This window comes from Myotis davidii, unplaced genomic scaffold, assembly GCF_000327345.1.
Source record: "Myotis davidii unplaced genomic scaffold, ASM32734v1 scaffold663, whole genome shotgun sequence".
Lineage (NCBI taxonomy): Eukaryota > Metazoa > Chordata > Mammalia > Chiroptera > Vespertilionidae > Myotis > Myotis davidii.
In genome coordinates, this window is record NW_006295816.1 from 4,013,186 (window position 1) to 4,029,934 (window position 16,749).

The 16,749-nt window shown below is 52.9% G+C and overlaps 1 protein-coding gene across 1 annotated transcript in view; it reads right to left on the reverse strand.

Annotated features, from left to right (window-relative positions):
- CNTN4 (contactin 4) overlaps positions 1-16,749 on the reverse strand; it is a 332,854-nt gene that overhangs the window by 69,625 nt on the left and 246,480 nt on the right. The window contains exon 6 of the mRNA XM_015568361.1: positions 4,541-4,738. Coding sequence (XP_015423847.1) covers positions 4,541-4,738 — 198 coding nt within the window. The remainder of the gene's footprint in view (positions 1-4,540; positions 4,739-16,749) is intronic.

Sequence of the window (16,749 nt, forward strand, 5' to 3'; positions counted from 1 at the left end):
TATCACCTGGTGAACGTGGGTTCCACCTCAGACACACGTGCGATGTGCAAGTAAACCCCGTGATGGGCGCTCAACCAAACCTCATCCTGTTCCTTCCTTCTCCGTGGGGCGCAGAGCTCCCCGGAGCTGTTCCAGAAGGCTCTCTCCTGGGCAGGTAGAGAGCAGGTGCCCGGGACACTCGGGTTGGAGGGAAGCCCTGAGGTCATTTGCTGATAGTTTCCAGTTTATTAATGAAACCGTCTCCTACTTTCAGGAGAAAGGGAAGCTGCCTCTGTGCTCCTGTGAGGAAGTGCTTTTATATTCCTCCCAGCAAACAGTTCTTCACATTGTGCTGAGCTCAACACTCTCTCCCTCCCTCTAACTTACACATGTTGGTCCCAATCCACGTGGCTGGAGCCACAGAGACCAAGCCTTGATGGACGGTCTGCAGATATTTACAGATATTGTATTTCAGGGCCTGGCAGGGGTGTTCTGTAAAGGCACAGAGAGCAACGCTTTGGGTTTTGTGAGCCATGCATTCATTCTCTGTTAAGACTCAACTCTGGCCCGGCCCGTGTGGCTCAGGGGTCGTCGGTTTGATTCCTGCTCAAGGCACATGCCCGAATTGTGGGCTTGATCCCCAGTAGGGGGCGTGCAGGAGGCAGCAGATCAGTGATGTTCTCTCATCACTGATGTTTCTGTTTGTCTCTCCCTCTCCCTTCCTCTCTGAAATAAATAAAAACATATGGAAAAAAAAGACTCACCTCTGTCACTGCAGCTAGAAAAAGACAATAGGAAATAAAACTTTATTTACAAAAACGATGGTGGGCTGTGTTTGGCCCATGAGCCCACCTGGCCCAGCCCTGGCTTAGAGGAAATGGTAAAGACAGAAAAGTTTGGGAGAATGAGCAGAATCCAGACCAGCTCTTAGAACGAACAACACATTTCAGCAAGCTGGCCAGATGTTGAATCACAAGAATAACGGCGTTCCACACATCAGCACGAGCTAATCAGAGAGTGTGATTAAAAATAAGCTCCCATTTCCAACAGTGGCAAAGATGATAGAGAACCTAGGAATTACCCCCAAAGACTCAACATTTCTATGGAGAAACATTTGAAACTTTCTTTACAGGCCATGGGTAGGGTTGGCCTGCAGGAGGTGTTGGGAACCTGTACCCGCCGCCCGGAATTCCCTTCCTCTCTCTGAGGCTGGACAGCCCTTCACGGAAGGCCAGGCCGACTCCAGCCCAGGCCAGCTTCCCTCCTGGCCAGGCTGTCACTGCTGCACAATCTCACTGCAACTTAGCGGCTTCCAGCGGGAGAGACCAATGTATCTGCTTTAATCCTCCGCTCTCCCAGTGGGGCCCCGCCTGCCTCCATCAGCAATCGGGCTCCTCAGCCAGACTAGACTCTGAGAACACAGACTCCGCATCCCCAGGGACAGATATACAGCCGTACCCAGGGCACAGTTTTTGGTTAAACACACGATCAAAAGATGCAAATGAATGCGCCCTGTCATCTCTATGGTAGGCCGACACCTCGACCTCCCTCTTTCATTCCAAACCCTTCTGTCTGTAAATGTGTTTCTTGGAACTCGATTCCATAATCCCAATAAAAAATGCAACCTCAGAGCCTTCATTAATCGGGGTTGCTCTGAGGCTGCCGGCTCCCAGGGGCTCAGGTCACGTGCTTTCATTCACACTGTCCCCACACAACGAGCGCTTGACAGGTGCTTCCTAACTGACCGGCGAAGAGACTGTCTACGACTCTGGGTCCCCATGGTCCCGAGATGGAGTTGACTGTGCTGGGGGCGCAGAGGGGGCGGCTGAGTTCCTGAGCTTGCCAAGCCTCCAAACTAGCCAAAGCCACCAAGGCGCTATTAAGTCAGATTAGCGGTGCCAGTCTAGCAAACTGCCTCACCTTTAATCATCGAGATGTTCTTCTTACTAAAACGGGGTTTACGCCCATAGATCCTCAACTGTGATGCTGTCAGAGAATTAAAAACAAGACAGACTTGTCTCTGGGTTTGGGGTAGTTCTGGGCCGACACCCCAGATTCCATGACTGTTTTCCTTCCTGACTTTTAGTCCTGCCCAGCTCTTCGGGCCCTGAGTGAGGCCACAGCCTGGTTGGCACGGTCAGGGATGTTCTCGGCCCTTTCTCTTACCTCCAGACAGGGGCTCATTAAGCGACCTATTCTGTGCTGCGTGACGGAGTCTGAACACCCTTTATGTACTCCAGCCTCCGAGGGGGAGATACGGTGCGAATTCCCTCGTGGAAATGAAGAATGAATAGGCATTAATGGCCGAAGCATGAGAGCCGTAGTCGACAGGTTCTGTGATGGAATATGCCAATAGGAAGCATGTGTCATCTGTGTGACGATATACTGGACGTGACGAGGCAGATCTGAGAGCCAAGGCGAAGGCAGGGCTGCTGCCCGGTGGAAGCGCAGGCTGATCCGGGTTCCCGTGTTGTTGGGGTTCAGGTCCTGCCTGGGCTGTGTCCCCTCGGCTGGGTCTCTGTGCATCCGAGCCCACCCTCCAGGGCATCCGTTACGTGATTCACCCCGACAAGCAGCACCGCTGGGCAAGCCCTGGGCGTCCGGGCCTCGTGGGCAGAGGCCGGAGCGGCTGTCTTTTCAGATAATTCTGCACATGATGCCACCGGGGCTTGTCTCATGGAAACGTCCCCTCACCCCTCGGTCGGGGAGAGCAGTGACAGCTTTTGACAGAATCGGTCCCCTGCCTACCTCGCCCTGGAAACTGGTAAGCTTCTATTTTTACTCATAGAGTTCTGCTCTGTCCTGGGCCACGTGGGCCACCCACCGTGGCAGGGGTGTGGGGCGGGGAGGGCCGACAGGGACACCACACCCACCGCCGAACCTCTGCTGCACAGACGGCCCTCTTGCCAAGTCAGAGCCACGCTGCTGGCTCCACAAATAGCGGCTGAAATAATATTCTTGATGTAGCCCTTCCACGCCCGTTAGGTAAAAGCATGTCCGTGGACGGCACTCCCAGAAGCCCCGTGCTGCTCCAAAACCCTGTGTGTCATCTGATTTCCCGCCCACCTCCTCCCACGTGGTGAGTCAGCGCTCCTGGCGGCTGGGCCTGCGAACCAGCTCCTGGCTCCCAGCTTCCCGCCTCCCACTTCCCGCTGCACCAGCTCCCACCCAGTGACCGCGACCAGTTCCGAGCTGGGCTCCCAGCGTCCACTCCCGCGTTTTACAAGTCTACTTCCCACAGAGCAAAAAAGGTCTTTTTAAAACACACCCACCACTCTCTGCATATAATCCCCTCCGGGCTCCACATGGCACCTGAATGAAAGCAGTATTCTCTCCCCGGCCTTATGGCCGGCCGATTCCCCTCTAACCTCAACTCAGACCCCCCTCCACCTGCTCAGTACGCTCCACCCAGGCTCATGTTCCAGAGCTCCTGGAAGGAGCCAAGGGCTCATTCGGGCCCCAGGGCCTTTGCACGTGATGTGGACTCAGCCTTCGGCTTCTCCCTCTGACCTTCTGGGCCCGACTTGCCATCTTTCAGGTCTCAGGCACGTCACCGCCTCAGAGGCTTTCCCTGGTAAAGGCACAGAGCCTCCGGGTGGCCGTACGGATTTGTTTGTTACTCCCCAAACACAGTCAGTTTTTGCTTTTGCTCCTGTCTGTCTGCTGTCACCATGTCGTCCAGGAAAATGCCCTAAGTGCCACGAGGCAGGGGCCTTCCTTCTCCTCCCTGGCACCGGGGTGGGCCTGTCACGTGGCAAGTGCTACATAAACACGGCAAGTGCACGAATGAACGAACGAATGACTGAAATCGACATTATTTGCTCTAACGTTTACCCTGCGGCGGCCAGTGCTGTCGAGATGCTCTGGCCTTTGGTCTGCAAATACCCTTGTGCTGGGGTTGCGGTTCACAGCTCCCCGTCCCCCCCGACCCACCTGCCCTGCCCATCCCCAGTAGAGTTCCTTCAGCACAGGGGGCAAGAGAACAAATGTGGAGACAAGCCCTGGCCAGTGTGCTCAGTGGTTAGAGCGCCGGCCGCACACAGCAGGGTCTCAGGTTCCATTCCCACCGGAGGGCATGCACCTTACTTGCAGGTTCGATCCCCACTCCCCTGTGGGGCACGTGCGGGAGGCAACTGCGTATCACTGTGGTGGGAGCTGTCATCAGTATCATAAATCTGGGCACTGTTTGGATCATTATCAACTTCTCCCAACACCAAAGACTCAATTACAAGGACATGATTAACGACCTCCTCCTTCCACCTCCCACTCTGCTGCCTGGGCTGGTGGTTTCAGTGGGAAAGAAGGAGCAACAGATCCCTTTGTTATTTATATTCACCGGAACCACTCTCTGCTCCTGCTGGGAGGGGCCATTAGCTTGCTAATTCCTTTCCAACTGGATTCCTGAAGTTTTCCTTACCCAAGCGGAGAACACTGGGCACCGAACATAGAAAGCATTTAACCTCCCTTCCGTGTAATTCAGACAATCACGTGGTGCGTGTCAGCGCCTCGGCTCTCCACACGCGACGTGCCCCGGAGAACCAGCCCCCAGCCCGGCACTCACCGTCGTTTCTCAGGGTCAGCGGGGTGGGCGGCCCCAGGACCTTGTGGTTGGTCACCGTGTTGGTGACCACGCAGGTGTAGTTCCCCACGTCGGACTTCTCCACCTTCGCGATGTACAGGTTCCCGGTCTCCTGGGAGACGAAGCGGCGGTTGTCCTGGTAGGAGGGGTATTCATTGAAGATCCAGGCGTAGCTCAGCTCTGGAAGCCAAAGGAAAGATCGTTACCAACAGGGCTTTGGCTCTGGGACCCACTGCGCTCCTGAGAGAAGTGGCGGCGCTAGACACACAGAGCGCTGCCCCGATTCTTTCTCAGCCGCTAATTATAAACGGAGGGCACGCGCAGTCCCCTTCCCAGCTCAGACCGAGGCTACTCTAGAGGCCTAGGGTACACGGATCGCCGGTGAAGGGAAGTGCAATGCCTTTAAGTCAAGGGAACACGCACTGAGGGTTTGCCAAGCATGCACCTGGTGCGTGCCCGAGGCTGTGTGGTTCCCATACATTCTAGAGTTTTCTATTGGCCGAGAAGCACTGGCAGAGAAACAAAGGAACCGCTCCCACCTCTCAGCCCTTCTGAGGCAGAGCCATTCTCGGGCCTCCGTCCACCTCCTCCTTCCGACTCCCCTGCGATTTGAACGCTCTCCCCATTATTGTGGTGAGACGGGGGTTTCCTAGGGCAGCAAACACTCGCTAAACACACCTGAACTGCCCGCTGGGTGGTGGTCCCATGAACGTCAATCTGTGTTTTTAAAAAGTAGCTGGAAAAATGTTACACCCACCGGGAGTGAGCGGAAAGTGACAGGTAAAGGGCAACCGCTGTGTGGAATGTACTCATCCCGATGCCGGGCGAGCGGACGGCAGCCACGCTGAAGCTGCTCCGGAACTTCCCGCCTTCCCGAGCTCAGGCGAGTGTTTGTGAATGAGCGTGAGACCCTCTGCGCCTTCCAATGAGGAGCCGGACGAATGAGAATGAGAATGATAGGCAGCGTGAACCCCTGTGCCCGAGGGCACCGGCTCCCTCAGCTCCGGGCACACCTGTCCCGGTCCTGCTCCCTGAAGTGTGAGCTCCGATGAGTCCAAAGAGCAGGAAGCGCACTCCAGCTTCCTATACAGAACACTCACCACTTTTTTTACAGTAATCAAAATAATATTTAAAAAGAATATATATATATTGATTCCAGAGAGGAAGGGAGATTGATCCCTTTTTTTTACCTTTTTTTGTTGTTATTGTTAAAATATTTTTTATTGATTTCAGAGAGGAAGGGAGAGCGAGAGAGATCCCTTTCTTTTCTTTTATCTTTTTTGTTGTTGTTAATATATTTTTATTGAATTCAGAGAGGAAGGGAGAGGAAGAGAAACATCCATGATGAGGGAGAATCATTGCTCGGCTGCCTCCTGCAGGCCCCACACTGGGGGTTGAGTCCGCCATCCGGGTGGCAGTTTTCCCACAAGAACTGGAGATGCTACCCAACAGCACAGCCCTCCGCACGCCATCTGGCGAGTTTCAGGCAAAGCCAGCCACCTCCGAGCATCAAGCACCGGGTCCCCTCCTGGGAGGGTTGAGGACAGGCCTCCCCCTGATCAGCTCCCATGGCTGGAGGGGCACAGGAGCACCTCCACAGTCAGTGCAGACGTTAGAGTCACCTCCCAGCCCAGCATTAGTCCGCCCGCCCCTCCCCCAGGAATCAAGTCCGAGAAACTGTATGTTTTTTCCTGAAGACATTTTCAAAACCGTTGCTAGTGGCTACTGTTTAGTAACTAGGAAGTTGTATGGACCACAAATATCAGAACAAAATACATCTGCTTGCTTATTTCTCTAATCTCAACTAAAAAAAAAAAAAAGACCAGAAGACCAAAATTCAGACCTGTGCTCCATAAGGAAAGCCCATGAAACACTAACTTCCAACAACTAAACCATCGGACGGGAACAATAGCCCAGGTGCTGGAGGCTTGTGGGGTCGACTGTGTGTGTAAGTGCTCCGAGCCATAAGCACACTGACCATTAAAAGTTAATCATTTTAAAAGTAAAAATAAAAAACATACAGCGAGTGTTTGCTGCCCTAGGAAACCCCCATCTCACCCTTTGCTGTCAAAGGGACTTGTCTTGCCCGGCCGGTGTGTGTCAATTAGCATGCTGTCTGGCCTGTTTAAAAATAAGTTAATCTTTGTGGTGTCACTGCTTCTGTGGATTACGTGACTCTAGTGAGAGATGAAAATAAACCTGAGCTCATACTGCAGCGTTTTCTAAAGTGAGGCTCCCCCCGCCTCCCCCCAAAAACAACCCACAAAACTGTGGTCCCTGGGCTAATTATTTACTGTTAATAAGTTCTCTATGCACAGCCCACACCTGCCAAATGTAAAAGAATTACAGAATCAAATGACCTTGAAAAGCACTGGGTTAAGCAAAGTTTAACAGACTAGCAATTTCTCCTTTCCCATCTTGTAAGAGATCTTTAACACGCCAGTGACCTTGAAATTCCTCGGAGGCTGCTTAAGCAAGCGAACTTATAGATCATAGAATCCTCCTGCCCAACCCTTTCAACATACACCGTTTCCTCAAACGTTTATTACAGGTCACACAGCCGAGTGTGGGGATCCTGAATTAATAATGTGACAACTTCCAGAAACAGTGAGTATCATAGAAGGATTACTAACTATATTACTTTGGTTTGGGGAAGATCATTAAGTATCATTAAACACCAGCAAACAACCAAATACTCAATGGACGCAACGCGTTCCTCAAACTGCAGTCATGACCTGGCACAGTGACCACTGTGCTGGCGATGAAGGGCACACGGAAGCTGCCGAGACGTCACCAGCGGACTGGGCTGAGGACGGACACCGACGGCAGTTGGACACGCGACCTTTGTCAATGCTGGGAGCCCTTGAGTGCCAAGGTCAGCCAGAACCTCTTGGCTGGAGCGCCGGGGAGGTCATGTGGCGCTGAATGCCCTGAGCCAATCCTGCTAGGGCGAGCCCAAGCGTCACTGCAGCGGGTCGCCCCCCAGGCTGTCAGCGTCCTGACCACAGCCCAGGACGCACGGCAAACAGGAGCTCGGCGCCGCCCCAGCAGGAGCGCCCCCCCCTCACTCGAGCCCCCCGGGGCTCCGGCGGTGCTGCTGCTCACCCACACGCCACAGGTTTCTTCCGATTCGTCTGCCCACACGAATTGCTCTGAAGCGACAGACCGTTTTCGTCCCACCAGCAATTTGTAACAACGGTGCACACACGCACCTGGATGCAATATTTAAGACACCGAGAGGCTCCTGGGGCTCGGCCGGGACACGCGGGGCTGTCTGTGTGGTGACACCTGTGAAGGTGGGAGGGTCCGGCCGGTGTTCTGACTCGCAGCAGCCACTTCAGAGGAAATGAACCGGAACACACGCTCTGTTCGTTCCTGGTTCTGTAGCTCTGGGCCCCAGGGGCGGATGCGGGGTTATTGCTTATTGCAGAAGGCATGAATCAAGCGTTTTTCAAACGAGGTCTCGCTGAGCACATTCACCCGCTCACGTCCTCCGATGGACGCTCCTCGCTTGTTCTCAACTCATTTCTTTCTGGAGTTGACTTTCGCTTCATGAAGCTCTGAGGTTCGTCCCCGGGGGAGCAAAGATGGCTTTCGGAGATGCCTTTCTTAACCCTTCAAGTTCTAAATGTACAGGAACCTCAGTTGTACAGGTGAGGACACAGGAGTCGGAGAAGGGCCACGGCCGGGTCAGTCCCACCTGGGGAACAGGCAGCGATGGGTCACCGCAGGCTCCCCCACAGACACGCTGGGTCACCAGGAAGCCAGGGGGTCCTCGCAGAGTTCAATCTGAGCTATGAGTGTCAGGCCTCATCTGTACACCGAGGGGGTCAAGAAAGGGAGCTCTAATCCCTCCCAGCATTAAGATTCTGATTCTAGATTACACCACTGAGTCCGACTTCCGGTTTTCACAGAGGAGAAATATGGGGTCCAAAGAGACCCACTGACATGCTAATCATCACCAGGTAGTGATTGGCCGGGTCAAGGACTGGCACTTTTATACACACACATGCACACACACACAAGTTACACTTACTTGAGTCAAGCTGTGTTAGTGGGAAAAAGATCATATTAATAGTAAGGAGACTGGGATTCTAGTCCTGAATTGCAACCCACTTTTGCACTGATGGACCATTTTAAGGGCGTGAGAGTGGCCGTGCCTTCAGGTAGATGGGTGTAAGCAGGTAGATGTGGGAGGATGTGCTCGGGTGACCCGCCAGTGGAATGGGGCTGTGAACGCATTCATTGTTTATCTGTTGCCCAGGATCAGCGCATGCTCTTTATCACTCAACGTGGCGGTGGCGGTGGGGGAAGAAGGTGGGAAAGGGGACACTTCCTAGGAGGTACCAGCCCTCAGTCACTGCTTTTGGGTCCGGCTTCCAAGCCCCCCTTTATGGCTCGCCTCTTGTTTTCTTGCTTCTAGTTTATTGGGTAAATTGGAGGGGTATAGATTTTCTTTAAACCTGTGTAGATGGAAGTCAAGAAATTTAACTTGAAGGCAATTTAACATTGTTTTTTAAAAAAATATATATATATTTATTGATTTCAGAGAGAGAGGGAGAGAAACATCAGTGCTGAGAGAGAATCATGGATCGTGCCCCATCCCACATTCTCTCCAAGGAGTCGGGTCCTGGGGCTGGGGAAGGGTTTCTCCGAGCAGCATGCAGCTCCTGCTGTTGACTGAATTCCACAAGTGCTTTTGCTCCTGTGCCTGTGGCACCGCTCTCCCCGCTTCATGGGTCACTTCTGGTTTCCTTGCTTCTGTTTTATTGGGGAAGCCGGGGGGGGGCGGGGGGAAGCCTTTCCGTTTGCCTGTCACTGGCCCGAGAACGCCCTGCATGCTGCCAGCTCCAGGTTCCCTGCCGCTCCGGCCAACCCACGGCCACCCCCAGTCAGGACTCCTAAGGGCAGCACTGACTCACCCTCCTTCCCACACAGCCCTCCTGGAGCCCCACTGCCTCCCACACGAAGTGAAATGCATCTAGCTAGCAGTCAAGTCCTTCCAAATGAGCTGGCCTCAGCGTCCCCCTGCTCCCCCTGGAACTCCCCCTGGGCAGTGCTCCGCACGCCAGGCCTGCAGAACTCCGGGGATCGGCACTCCTGATGGATTTATTCACACAACACATGCTTACTCCCCCAGGAGGCACCTTGAGATACAAAGAGAAGGCACCCTGGGCGGGCTCTGCCCACCTGTTCTTGGCTTTGAGAAGAGAGCTCAGTTTTTACGTTTTGTGTGTGTGTGCGTGTGTGTGTGTGTGTGTGTGTGTGTCATTGGCACTTCTCCACAAAACTGTATTGTAAGGAAGGTTCATAACGCAAAGGTTCATGATGTGGCGTGGAAAAACAGTCAGGGATCCAAAAGAAAACAGGAACATGATCTACAAAATTCTATGAGGAAATTCTAAAGACGACAGTTCACAGCAAAGCCAGCCTGCTTGAAAAAACAAGAGAAACCTCAGATAATCTCACTTTATACCTAAACGAACGAGAAAGAGAAGAACAAGCAAAACCCCAAGTTAGTAAAAGGAAGACAATAATAAAGGTCACAGTGGAAATCAATGGAATAGACACTAAGAAGGCAATACACATTTTCAACGAAACTAAGCGCTGGTTCTTTGAAAAGGCAAGGAAAATGGACAAACTGGTAGCTAGACTCACTAAGAAAAACAAGAGAGACAGGGCTCAAAAAAAAAAAAAAAACCACACCACAAAACAAAATAAAAAATGGAAGAGAAGAAGTTACGACCAATACAACAGAAGTGCAAATCGTGAGAGAGGGCCAACTAGACAGCCGGGGAGAAGTGGGCCGGTTCCGAGATGCAGACAGTCTTCCAAGAGTGAAACATGAAACAAAAAACGGAACATCTGAGTAGACACGAATGACTAGAAGCGAGGTTAAATCTTTAAAGAAAAACCTCCCAACAAACCAGAGTCCAGGACCAGATGGCTTCACAGGCGAATTCTACAATAAATCAAAGGCGTGATGCCTCTCCTGCTCGGACTCTTCCAAAAACCTGACGAGACGGGAAAGCTTCCAAACTCATGTGACGAGCCCCCGTTACCCCGATGCCAAACCAGACAAGGATGCCCCAGAAAAAAAAGACAATTACAGGCTGAGTTTGTGACACACATAGATGCAAAAATCCTCCACGAAATGTTAGCAAACCGAATTCAGCAATACACGAACCACGATCAGTTATAAAGTCAGTCACGGGATGTAACGTACGGGCCGGGCCTGGTGGCAGATGGCCACTGGCCGTATCGGGCGATTATCTTGCAAAGTATACACATGCGGAATCACTATAGTGTGCATCTGAAGCTAATATGATGTTGTTCGCCAGCAAATCGTCATTAATTCCTGCTTTTCTTGTCACAGCCTCATCAGCATCTCTCTCATTACTTCCAGAGCAGCAATTTCTGGGCAACAAGAGGATAAAAAGAAATATTCAGCTGGAGTGCATTCACAGGAATGATGACAAATTTTGAGTAAATGGTAGAAAATGCCAATTAAACTATAATTTTTTACATTCTGAAAGGAATGAAGCAGCCACTGGACAAGCTTTGAAGCAATAGCACCCGGGCCCACAGAAGTCACCGATACACAGCCTCTTCCCTGGGTTACCAAACAACGCGACACCCTCTTCACTGAGAGATGTGACCCAAAATGCACACTATTGACATTTACATTTGGAGCATGAACTAACCCTCAATCAAACGTGCCTTCAATGTAATAATGCAAGACGTCTTTTCCCGTGTCTGCCCTGTGTGGCACCAATGAGACTGAAACCGGTCACAAAAGCTGGGCCTGGGGGTCTATCAGAAAGGGACTTGTCTTGCCCGGCCGGTGTGGCTCAGTGGTTGAGGATCGACCTATGAACCAGGAGGTCATGATTCGATTCCTGGTCAGGGCACGTGGTCGGGTTGTGGGCCAATCCCCAGTAGGGGGCCTGCAGGAGGCAGCTGATCCATGATTCTCTCTGATTATTGATGTTTCTCTCCCTTCCTCTCTGAAATCAATAAAAATATATTAAGAACAACAACAAAAAGATAAAAGAAAACAAAAGAAAGAAAGGGACCTGTCTTTCCCCAAGAGAAGTACTTCACCTTTCCTTGGACATTTGAAAACGAAAGCTATACACTGACCGCGATGGCCAAGCTGCACTGCGGCTGACAGGACCAGGTGCAAGATTCGTCCTCCCTGAGCCTGGTCCGCTGGGCACTCTTCTTAGCGCTACTTCTTCAGGGGTTTTCATGGGAGCCCATCATATTCCAAGGGCTGGACCCGGGGGTGGGGCGGAGTCCCGTGGGGACCAATCCTGTGACCTCACCTCTCAAGGGGGGCCTGGTGCGGCATTACATGCTGGTCCTGGTGCTTTGTTTTCTGTTTCTGTGTGTTTGTTTTCCTTGGCGTTTTGTTTTAGTGGATTTAGTGCTGACTGGGGCAGGACGTGGGACCCCCGGCCCCAGTGTCTGTCCCCGACTCTTCTCACACAGTGCAGATGACAAGACAGGCCGGAGGAGGGGTCCTCCCTGGCACTTGGTGATCTTGGCCAAATCAACCAGCAGAAACCCCGATTTCCTCACACATAGGCAGGGCTAACGCTCTCCGTGGACGAGGCCTGATGACCAAATAAGAACATCTTCATGAGAACGATTTGCACACCAAGGAACGCCACGTGAGGGTGAGAAGTCGTCGTGGGACAACGGCAGCAAAGACTTCAACCTGACCAGGGCTCTGCCATGTGGGCTCTGCCTCCAGAGGGCGGGCTGGGTCGGCGGGAGCCCGGGGCCTCGGAGCCAAAGGGGCCCTACGTACTGGGGGTGACTATCCCGGCACAAGCCTGAGTGCTGGAGACACCCCTGGGCAGAGAGCAGGGTGCTCCTCCGGACGGGGGGCTCAGATGGGCGAGGAGAGAAGCCACGGAGACACATAGCGGCCGAGGCACCGTTCCCCACCGCGCTCATCCCAGGGAGCCCACACCTGTGCAAAGTATCGCTTCACCAAGCCCGGCGTGTTGTCATGAAGACATTCACCAATACACGCAGAAGCGCTCGAGAAACCACAGAGCCGCATCCTGCAGAGAGGGATTCATACTATTACAGGATAGAAATTACACGCGCAGCCACACCTCACCCCGAACGGGCCTCCTTCCCGTGGGTGGGCGTGAAGCTAATTACCTCTCCACGACGGCGCCCGGACCAGACAACACCAATGCTCTTTTGGGAATGCTCGCAGCCGCACACGCACCTACCTTCGCTTTCCAGCGCCTTGCCTGTCGCTCTACATTGACTAAATGTTGGACAGATGTTCAATAATTGACACGGCTTATCTTCCTCTCGCAGGCTCCCTTCCCACTCGCTTGCCAACATTTCTAGTCGCTATAGCAACTGTAAACATTAATGATTATTCCATCATGCCAAGGGGATTTAAACACATTCTTAAGAAAAAAGAATCCCTCAGGGGGAAAAAATCTATCCATCTCTGGGAAGATGAAAAACATTTACATTTACTAGTAAATGTAAGTCCTTAGTTATTGCATTTATTAGAGCTAAATACACACACCTACTTCTTTAGTTTCACGTAGGCAGTTGTGGGGGCTTAAGAAGCTCAGGCTCCTTATACACAAGAAAGAATTCATCTAGAAAAATGATAACAGAGCAGGGTGGGGGCTCTAGCCGGTTTGGCTCAGTGGGTAGAGCGTCAGCCCATGGACTGAAGGGTCCCGGGTTTGATTCTAGTCAAGGGCACATACCTCGATTGCAGGCTCGATCCCAGGCCCTGGCTGGGGAGTGTGGGCGGAGATAACCAATTGATGTGTCTCACATCGATGTTTCTCTCTCTCTGTCTCTCCCTCTCCCTTCCACTCGATCTACAATTCAATGGAAAAATATCCTCAGGTGAGGATTAACCAAAAAATAAAATAAGAAAGGAGAGCGGGGTGGGGGTGTCTGTTCCCCTGAGGAACCCGGAGATGAATGGAAGCCAGCACTCACTGCGTTCATTTCCTGCTGGTGAACCCGGGCCAGGGCCGTGGACTAGGTGTGTTGTAACTGCCACGCTCATGGTACACCAGTTTTTTAATTGACGCCTTAACATCGAAAGATTGTACTTAGAATGGGTATTTATGGCTTCTCATGCAAAACTGAAAGACCAGGCAATACGGAGCCTGTGTTTTTTCTTGGTAAAAACTGGCCCTGGGTGAGCGGTGATCGGCAAGCAGCTGGCTGGTGTGACGGGGGACATTGTCTCCGCCCGAACCTACCTTACCTTATTCTCTACACTCCGACCTGCCCGGCCCTTGGAGACGATAGTTTTTGAATCTGCCTGAACCCCTTTCACACGTTACATGCTTTTGCAAAGCTAATCTCCCGGAGCCCATCAACCCCACCCAGCTGGCACCCATGCTGTGTGAGAAGCAGGGGCACTGTGTGAGAAGATGGTGTGTCCCACGCTGCTGGACTGGACTGGCCCTGGGAGCTCCCCCCTTCCCCCCCCCCGGCCCCCAAAACAAAAAGAACAAACCAGTGACGGACCAGGGCAAGCTCAACCGGAAAACAAGAGGCCAGAAGAAGCCATCAAAATCTTGTCTTCCTTCATGTCTACTTTTTTCCCCCCTTAAAACATTATTGTAGCAAAATACACATAAACTGCACCATTTGCACCACTTCTGTGCACACAGTTCAGCGGCGTTAAGAACATTCAAACTGTCGTGCAACCAGCCCCACAATCCACCTCCAGAACTTGCCCGTCACGGTAAAATGAAACTCCGTGTCCCTTATGTCTCCTCCCTAATCGTTCATTCACCAAGTGTCAGCGTGTACTGGCTGTGGCAGGCGTTCTCTGAGGGCAGGCACGACCAGCCCGGTCACAGTTCCAGGGGACCCTAAATCCTAACCCCTCACCAGTTTCCAGGAGACTGGACCTGTGGGCCATGGTGTACCCTCCTCTACAGGGATGCGGCCCTGGGTGGTGAACATGCCTCAGAAGAAGATGTCAACTGCAGAGCTTCCCTCCACCAGGTAAGCTCATTCCAACGTTTCATCGCCATTTCTCTCCCCGTCTCAGAGGGCTGACCCCCATTCCGCCCCCGGGAACGGACGTGTGTTCTATTCCACCCAATCAACGTTTTCCACCCCTCCCCACCCCGCACCCTCCGTGGCAGGTTTAGGGGTGGGCACATGCCTCAAGCTGGCACAGGAAGGTCCCTTTTGAAGCCTTTGCTGCAATCATTGGGAACAAGGCATTTTTTTACTGCTGTTGGTTAACCTGTGGTGAGAGCCAGTTTGATGGACAGATTCCTCACACTGTGGCTGGAGAACGAACTTCCAGCCGCATCTAACGGGAATTTGCTGCCAATAAACCCACCTGGACTGGACTTTGTCACTTGCAAGCAGAGAATCCCGAGGCACAACAAGCAGACCACAGACAGCACCGAAGAGCGTTATGTATCTTCACAAGCACAGACGTCTGTGCTCCAACTCCACCTTCTTCATTCTACTTAAAACACATCGCTCCCGCCTGGCCGGCGTGGCTCAGTCGTTGAGCATCAACCTATGAACCAAGAGGTCCTGGTTCAATTCCTGGTCAGGGCACATGCCCGAGTTGAGGGCTTAGTCCCCAGTGGGGGGCGTGCAGGAGGCAGCTTATCAATGATTCTCTCTCATCATTGATGTTTCTATCTCTCTCTCCTTCTCCCCTCCTCTCTGAAATCAAGAAAAATATAAAAAACAAACAAACACAAAAACCCCAACATGGTTCCCCTGGCCCTTCCCTGGTTCTGCGGCGGCCCTGCCACTCCCTGGGCATCTTCTTCGCTGCTTCTTCCTCAGGTGCCTACCCAGCCTCAGGCCAGCTGAGAACACTGAGCCCACACTAGGATCTCCTGCCATTGGCTGTGGACCTCGGGCAAGTCACCCCACCTCTCTGGGCTGTCGATAGTTAACTCTGCCTGTGGGTGCACGGGGTGGGGGTCAGGTAGGGTGGTACTCCTGCGGCGGCTCCGTAGCCGGTTTCTTCTGATGGAGGTGGTGGGGTTCAGGAGAGAGGCTGAGGGGCTGAAGGAAGGTCCCTCTGAATGGAGGCCCTGAGCCCAAGCGTCACTCTCACTGGCAGTCGCTGGGCGCCGGGTGCTAGCACATGGTGAGTTTGCACGCACAGACACAATGAGAGGGACCCACGCAAGGCCTGGCCATTCTGCCAGGAAGGCGTGGGGCACAGGGCCAGGGCGAAGGCCCGATCAGCGCTGTCTCAGCCAGCTCCTCTCACAGAGCGGTCCCCTCCTGACGAGTCACCTCTGCCACCAGGGACCACGAGACACGGATACTTTTAGCATCTGGCCCCCCGCCAGGTCCAGATTGCCGGGCGAACACTGATGAGCTGACCCTGTTCGATGACGCCTGACCCCACCTGCCCCTGCTCCACCTGGGGCAGGAGTTTGGACCTTCTCCGCTCTCCATCAGCGTCCAACCCAAGACCTGGGAGCCCCGGTGGCCTAGGTCCTTAGCTGACGGTGCTTGGGGCTAATTGCACGGAGCCCCGGCTGAGTGCCGAGGCCACGGCTCAGCCGTCTGAAGGCACCGCCACGTTTGTGATCTCTCAAACGCTTGCCTTTTCTCTCCTGAATACAATACAGAGCCCAGAACAGAAGGGTTCAGTATAAGGCGGGCAGCAGAGGACAACAGTTGGCAGAGCGTCCATGGCTGCAGCCACTGCCTAAGACGAGGGCACAGCGTCTCCAGTTGGACTGCTGCTGCCTCTTTCTTGGTCTCTCCTGCCAGGCTGTGAGCTCCTCAAAAGATATCCTTTCCCACTATCAACAGAATTACCTACAGCCTATAATGCAGTGGTTCTCAACCTTCTGGCCCTTTAAATACAGTTCCTCATGTTGTGACCCAACCATAACATTATTTTCGTTGCTACTTCATAACTGTGATGTTGCTACTGTGATGAATCGTATTGTAAATGTCTGATATGCAGGATGGTCTTAGGCGACCCCTGTGAAAGGGTCGTTCGACTGCCAAAGGGGTCACGACCCACAGGTTGAGAACCGCTGCTGTCATGGCTTCCCAGAGCCCTATGTTGAAGAACAGGCCCCTGAAGATGGCTTCCGCAACGCTCGGTCAGACTGTGACGGTGTCAGACGAAGTCTCAGTACTTTCTCTTGATGAAAATGTGCTTGGGGAAATGGGTG